The sequence below is a fragment of the Populus alba genome, chromosome 7 (genome assembly GCF_005239225.2).
Source record: "Populus alba chromosome 7, ASM523922v2, whole genome shotgun sequence".
NCBI classification, from domain to species: domain Eukaryota; kingdom Viridiplantae; phylum Streptophyta; class Magnoliopsida; order Malpighiales; family Salicaceae; genus Populus; species Populus alba.
Genome location: NC_133290.1, coordinates 5,168,245 through 5,176,249, shown reverse-complemented (window position 1 = coordinate 5,176,249; position 8,005 = coordinate 5,168,245). Strand labels below are relative to the sequence as shown.

At 31.5% G+C, this 8,005-nt stretch overlaps 1 protein-coding gene across 1 annotated transcript; it reads left to right on the top strand.

Moving 5' to 3' along the window:
* The first annotated feature begins 506 nt into the window (after positions 1–506).
* On the top strand, positions 507–1,983 carry LOC118063193 (salicylic acid-binding protein 2). The gene is made up of 3 exons (XM_035077155.2): positions 507–1,037; positions 1,155–1,292; positions 1,472–1,983. The coding sequence occupies exons 1-3, from the start codon at positions 636–638 to the stop codon at positions 1,751–1,753; spliced, it is 822 nt and encodes a 273-aa protein (XP_034933046.1). The 5' UTR covers positions 507–635; the 3' UTR covers positions 1,754–1,983.
* Positions 1,984–8,005: the final 6,022 nt, after the last annotated feature.

The window sequence follows — 8,005 nt, the reverse complement described above, 5'->3', positions numbered from 1 at the left end:
CCCAGTTAGCCCAGCATGACCTGGTCAAGATCTGGCCTCAAACTCGTTGATTTTTTTTTGTTTTTTTACTAGAACGACATCGTTTTAATTTTTTTAAAAATTGACCCACTCAAAATCCGGAATCTGGGCCTTGGACTGGGTCGGTCATCGGACCGGGTCTTAAAACTATGGTATATACCATAAAATACTATTTATTAGAATAATTTTTTAATAATTTTTAGTTTATTTATTTTAAAATTATAATAGTATCATCATCTGTATCATAAATTTAGTAAGTTAATCCAATTATTATTTTTTAATTTTATTTTTTTTATATTAATTTCATTAAAAATTATCAGGATTATTTTTAAATATGTTAAGTCAAACATATCATATTATATTATTAAAATAACTATGTATTAAATATATTACAATACAATAAAATATTCTAGAAATATTTTATTTTTAAAATATACATTAAAAAAATTATATTTATAGTATTTTAAGAGATAAATCATCTGTTTGGCTCTTCTAAAGAGCATTTCCTTGGAGATGCTCTGAGGATGGCAACCATCTTTGACCTTTCTCTTCCTCCCTGAGGCGGGTTCCAAGAAGAATAGTAAGACATAGAGCATCTCTCCACCCTATATACTGGGATGCAGGAGCTTACCATCATCAAAACAACAATGGTAGAGACCAAGAATCAGAAGCATTTTGTTCTAGTACATGGAGCTTGCCATGGGGCTTGGTGCTGGCAGAAGTTCAAAACGCTGCTCGAGTCAGCAAGTAACAGGGTCACGGTGCTTGACCTTGCTGCTTCAGGCGCCAACATGAAGGCAATCCAAGATGTAGAAACACTTGATGAATATACGAAGCCTTTGTTGGAGTTTCTGGCCTCATTACAACCGAGGGAGAAGGTTATTCTAGTAGGACACAGCCTTGGAGGTTTGAATTTGGCTCTTGCTATGGAAAAGTTCCCAGAGAAGATTGCTGTTGCTGTTTTCTTATCAGCTTTCATGCCAGATACCACACACAAGCCATCATTTGTCTTGGATCAGGTACTGCTACAAATATTGGCAAAAAAAAAAAAAAAAATCTTTGAATTGCTATTTGAAAATATCAATTGCTTCTCAAGTTGAATTCTTCTCTAATTTTTTTCCCCTGAATCTGTAAAGTATAACGAGAGGACCCCGGCGGAGGCCTGGCTGGACACTCAATTTTTACCATACAGCAGCTCTCAATGTCATCTCACAACAATGTTTTTTGGACCCAAATTCTTATCCTCCAAGCTCTATCAGCTAAGCCCACCTGAGGTACCTTTCCTATCAACATCCTCAAATTCACAGTGACATTAACTGTGGACTTTATAGCATGACAGTTAAAGTAGTCTTCTCTCTTCTTTACTCCTTTTGATCATGTCAAACCTGGTAGAGCAAGCGCGCTGCAGGTTTTACATGATTACTAAACATGCCTTACTTTTGGATTTTTCAAGGATCTTGAGCAAGCAAAGACTATGGTAAGGCCAGGATCACTGTTTCTGTATGATTTGTCAAAGGCAAACAGTTTCTCCACGACGGGCTATGGATCAGTCAAACGAGTATATGTTATGTGCGATGAAGATTTAGCGATACCAGTAGAGTTTCAACGCTGGATGATTGAAAACAGTGCTGTTGAAGAAGTTATGGAAATTAAAGGTGCAGACCATATGGCTATGCTTAGCAAGCCACAAGAACTCTTCCATTGTCTCTCAGAGATAGCAAATAAACATGCTTAAGCTGTCCTTATCAGCACCCTTACTTATAGTGGATTGCAGATATATGTATCCATCAGAGACAAAAAAAGAGAGGAGGAAATTAGGTTATTTCCTACAATAATGAGTGGCATTAATTGCTCACTTGGTCAATAGAATAAAGAGACAAGATATGCTACTGTGTGTGTATTTTTAATGTAAAACGTTTTATTTGTTGTTTTTGAATTGTTAAAGGGTTGCAGTCTTTCCCTTTATCTATTGCGTAGTTATTTATTATTCTAAAAAATAAATAATTAGTTAACTATAGTTTAGGGTTTTTTTTGGCATTTTATATTTTTATTATAGTATAATTATGATATTACCCTTAGATTCAAATTTTTAAAACTTGACATGAGAGGCTAAATCATAATTGAATTTTTTTTTTAAAGAATGCTTGGATCTGAAGTGTAGGAAGTTGTTTTCTAAAAAAATAAAAATTTTAAAAAATTAATAACGCGTGCATTACATACATCACCATGTCACCTATTTAATTGTCTTCACAAGGTGTATGCTGCTGCATACAATGATCAAAAAATTAATTTTTCCATATCATTCAATTCATCCTAGCCTTTTTTTTTTTTTTACGGTGAATGTACATGTCGAACATCTAATCTATCACTAACTTTTTTTTTCCTCTTTCCTTCTAGAAACCCATGCCTGACCTTCCACTTTTTCATATTAGCCCTTCAAATTCCTTTTCTTTTGATTTTTCCTTGATGTTTTTATATTTATTAGTTTTGTTTTAATTCATTTATCAAATTTTCTTTTGTTTTTAATTGTATCTTCCTTTAATTTTTTTATATATCAAATTATATCATCATTCTTATGATTTTGTCCTTTTTATTTGAGATAGTTTTTTATTTTTCAACTTTACCCCTTCATTTTTTCCTTCTTTCATATTTGATGCTCAATTTTTTATTTTTTTTTTGCTTTGATAAGTGTTTTAATTTGAGATTTTATTTTAAATTTTATCATTAAATGGGTTACACAATTAAAATTTTTAATTGAACTTTTGTATTCAATTTAAATGTTAATAATAGAGCAACGAAAAAAAATATAAATATTTTTTATTGTATATTAAAAAAAAATTATCTAGCCCGCAGCGCTTCACCAATCTTGTTCTATAGCTAAATCAAAATGAAAGTTGCTCTTATTGGTTCCATTTCATAATTCTATAGCTAGCGTTCCCAGTTGAATCAAGTGTTGGACGTATCTAAATGTTCAGAATGAACAGTGTTGGACGTATCTTAATAGTCATCATCAACTTTCCTTTCATTCCCATTAACATCATCACTCACTCCCACCCTCGGTATAATTTTAGGGTGCAAATAATGAGTTTTGCAAATAATGATAATAAAACAGGCTTTTATGGTCTTTGCCTAGGTATAATTTCATTTTGTGGCTGGCGGTTGAGGGGAAGTTTCGCACTCGTGATAGGCTTCGGTTCCTGGATATTGACCCTTTGTGTGTTTTCTGCCGACTTGATGAAGAGTCCCACAATTATCTATTTTTCAACTATCCTTGGACTTCTCTACTTTAAAGGATGGCAAAATCATGGCTTCGGCTGCACAGAAGCATGTCAACCATTTGTAGTGCAATCCATGGCTTTCTCTCTGGCAGAAACAATTTTGTTGGTAGAATGCATGGAGTTTCCCTTGGTATTTTGATCTACTTGATTTGGGAAGAGAAAAAACAAGAGGCTATTTGATAATTCTACTTTGAAGGGTGGTTGTTGTTTTGTTTGTTGGGGCTGCCAGTGTTCTTTGGCTGCTGGTGATGGTTTTTCTCGAGTGGGGTTGCAGTGTCGGCTTGATGTTGTCCATCTTTTAGTTGTGGCTACCTTGATGTCTTATCTGCTGGCTCGCTAGATGATTGTATTGATGGGGGGTTTGCTTTGATTTGATTGGTTGATGTGGCTGGTGATATCCTTTGCATTATTTTTTCCATGTGTTAGGTGTGGCATTTTGTCTTTGATTTGGTTTATCTTCTAACCGTTGTCAGCTAACTCTTTCAGCTGTATGTAAATCTTTTAGCTTAGTTGCATATGTTTTATTAGAGAGTTTGTTCCCTTTTTGTAAATCATGTATATGAAATTGCTGTCAACCTTGTATATTTTTTGATCTGCTATATATATATATATTAACATTTAATTTGATAAAAATAAAATAAAACAATAGCATATAAAAGCCACAAGGAATGGGCACATATGCATGAAGCTACATGGAAGTCATTTAAGCGACATCAGCAATTATCTGCAGATTATAATGAATTTAGATGAATGCCCTTTTGATGAAGTGTGATTGTTCACTCTTACAGCTTCCACATTCAGTTTTCTCATTTCATCTAAGAAATTTGAATGCTAAAATGTTATTATTTGGAATAAACTCACGAAGAGAGGCTTCAAGTGCTTTCTCCTCAGATACATGTTTGTTTTTCGTTTCATAGAAAGATAAGCATATCTGCATGGTCAATCCAGAAGTCAGCAAACTATAGAAAGAGTATAAGAGATGAAAATCGCTATAGGAATAATATTAGAAACAGAAATCATGTGTAAACTATTCCAATTCTTGACTATGCACATGAAGCATGTTAAGCATCCACTGATTAGTTTGCATAAGCACTAGAATTTTGGTGGCATGGGATGTATAGTGAAGACCTGGGTGGGCTATAGCCCATATCAATATTTAATTTTTACTAATATTAAATTAGCCCATGTTACACTCAATTAAATTTGCTCGAGAAAGATCTGCTTTGTCCATGAAATTAGCCGCTCTTTTTTCTTTTCTTTTTTTTAATTAAAATCTCTATCTTTTTTAGTTAAGAGAGCCAAAATGAAAATTGTAACCCTTCTAGTGCTAGGTTATTCTTGTTTCCCTACATATTCAACTCATAAAATTTAACAAAAGCAACACACCTTTCCTTTTTTTTTTTTTTCCATTTATTGTATAATATTATCCATCATACAAATTCAACTTAATCTTATCTTAACTTCTAAATCATTGGTTCAAACTTTAAAAGATATCAGATTTAATGTTCTCCTTCCATATGTGCAATTTGTTTGCACATAATAAGAGATTGACATACCTCATATAAATGCTTTATATAAAAAGCTATAGGTTGTTCATGTTAGCAATAAGGATTCATGGCAGTTTACTAACATTATCATTATAATATATTTAACTCAACAATAGATTTTTAGTTAGAAGAGTTGAATTCTAGATTCAATGATGGGATAATGAAACTTCTTGTACTTAGCTTTACTTTAGAGCCTAATAATAACTTTAAATCATTTAAATTTGATGTTATTTGCAAGTTTGTTGATAATTTTTATTCTGAAGATTTCAATGAATAAGAGATGTATTATTTGAGATCTCAGCTAGAGTATTATGAGATTGATGGAAAGCTTTCAGAACATGTCTATCATTTTCAAATTCTGTCGAGGATTAATCGGAACAAATAAGTCGCAACACAATCATTTAATTAATAGGTTGATTCGTTTTATTTTGACTTTGCTAGGGGCGACTCTTGAACCCTATTAATTATATTCTTATGATTAACCCCAACTTATCCAAAACTCCCTCGATCCAAGAGCCTTACTTGTTATTTGAATTCATGCCTGTCATGACAACAAAAATCTAAATGTTCTATGTTATCAAGTGACCAACCTTGATAAAAATAAATCTAAAAGGGTCCATTTTTGACATATGTAGTAATAGGATTCGATCAAAAGACATATTGATTACAAACTCGACTTAAACTTAATAATGATAGGGTTTGAATTGTTCATATCACAAGGCTTACACTTCCTCATGGCTTGAAATTTTATCATTACAAGGCTTAAACTATTTGATAGTAGAGTTGAACTTTCTAATAGTTGAGCTTGGAAATCTTTTGATGACAAGGCTTGAATTTATGATTGGAGGGCTTAACACTAACATTAACTTATTTTGATTTATTTATGAAGCACAACTTGTACATTTTGAAAGCACAATATTCCTTCTTATATTTTCTTCATCTTCTAAGGCCTTCAACTTTAGAAATGTCAATAACCAGGCATAAGCTTGCATGAAATGTTTAAGTGCTCGCAATACCTTCACTGCTTATCACAAATTTATCTTCCTATGTTCTCCTCTTTTGACAATTGAACAAGTATGGTTTATCAATCTTACTAGCTTGGCCCACATTAACTCTTCTTATTATTGCCCCCTAGCTCAAGTATGAGAATTATTGTTTATAATTCTATATTATTATCATTACCATATGAGTTCTTCTACTTTTAGCTTTTGATGGAGTTCTTTAAAATTAATTGCCTCAATTGATCTAGTTGGGTGCACCAATTAAAAATAAATAACTTTCAAATTACTGGGTAAAAAAAAATCACTCATAAATATACTAATTAAACACGAGATTAAAAAAAAAAATAAGTTGAACTAACTGCTAATTAGTGGACCAATTAAAATTACTTAACTTTTAGAATTAATTGGCCAAAAACAAATTTCTCATGAGTGGACTTTTAAACTCTAGATTTAAAACAAAAAGAATAATCGATCAAACAAACCACTAATAAATGAATTAATTAAACACAAAATTTTAAAATCAATTCATCAATCCACAAGATCTTCATCACATATCATGATCACACAATCAAAATCAAAAATGAAATCACAATCTTGTCCCTTCAGCTCCATTGCATAACATTGACACTTCTTGTATCTCCTCCAAATTACCTAGTGTAACCCTCAAGTTTGGCATGCTATGACACGCCATAAAAATTTCAATGAAAAAAATTCACAAATACATATCCAAAAATCTATTTTTAATTACAAAATAAAACATGGAGTTAAAAAATAACAAAAATACCACTAATGTGGGGAATTACCATTTCGACCCTAGTCAGGTATAGAAATTACATTTATGCCACAAATAGTGTAACTCACTATTCATGCAATGTGCCATCATAGATGGCTCTGTTAGGATTCAGGCGAGGTGGTAGAGCGTTAACTAGCTAAACTGGCATTTATTGACCTCTTCAATCCTTGTTATGTATCTCAGGCAAACTAGGGAGGAAGATCAACAATGACAAAGGTTTGGTTTGCCTATTCAATTTTTTGGCTTTTATGCTTATAATGTCATCATTGATGTATGAGACACAACGAGATGTGGTCATCGAGAGGAGATGCTTAGTGGTAGAGGGATTAACAGCTCTATTTGAAAGAGCATATTCATATGGTTATTTTAAAAGATTAGGGAAAATCACTCAATCATCTTCAATATGTTAATAACACACTAGTTTTTGTTCCCAATGATTTACTATTCTTTGATAGAAGTAAAAAGGCTTTAGCTTTGTAAGTGAAGTTCAATAAAAAGTTTCTTAGTTGGCATTAATTTGAGCAGATCAAATCTTCTACAACAATTAAAAGATCCAATTGGAAAGTACATCACTTGTATTTAAAAATATAAGATACAAAGTTAAAATATATCTTTCATTTATTATGGTTAACATTAGAATTAAAAACATATTAAATATGTTGAAAATTAAAAAACAAAAACAATATTAAATTTGAAAGAACACAAAATGATTAAAATATTGCAATTAATGTTTTAAGGATATTACATCATGAAGTCTATTTCATGTCAAATAATTATGGATTTCCTTAAAAATCTCTACATTGACTAGTCTTAAATTTAGATAATAATTCATTTCCCTTTTAAATTAGCAACCCAAAAGTCAGAGGAGTATTTTGCATATTATATAAATTACTCATTATAGGTTACATAACAATTTTATAGTTGACCTTTTTAGAATTCTCAAACCTCTCTTTAAAAAAAAAAAAAATTCCTAGATCCCTTTTTATTTGAAAAACAAAAGCGTTGAATTCATTTATATCATTTTAGCATTTTAATTTAGCAAACACATATAAATTAAACTTGAGATCCGGAATGTGTTGGTGTGTTTTTTTACATTAGAAAATAAAGGGTGGGACAAAATTTGAAAATCATAAATTGGAGGCCTTATCATGCAAACAAGTTTTTGGTTTAGAAGGAAAGTTACAAAAATTATAAAGGACTACTCATGTTCAAAGTAGGGTGAAAACAGGATATCCATTGTTATAAACATCTAATTAAATATTTTGAAAAGTAAAGGAACAATGGAAGTATTTTTTCATCGTCATCACCTTCGGTCAAGGTAAAATTATGTGGTGATCATATCCAGTTATTAGTACTCGGACATCTCTT

What these genes read in the sequence shown, in the direction of transcription:
- LOC118063193 (XM_035077155.2), top strand. Translation starts at nt 636, where the DNA reads ATGCAGGAGCTTACCATCATCAAAACAACAATGGTAGAGACCAAGAAT. An exon ending in CATCATTTGTCTTGGATCAG is followed by an intron (nt 1,038 to 1,154) that starts GTACTGCTACAA and finishes GAATCTGTAAAG; the next exon opens with TATAACGAGAGGACCCCGGC. An exon ending in ATCAGCTAAGCCCACCTGAG is followed by an intron (nt 1,293 to 1,471) that starts GTACCTTTCCTA and finishes GGATTTTTCAAG; the next exon opens with GATCTTGAGCAAGCAAAGAC.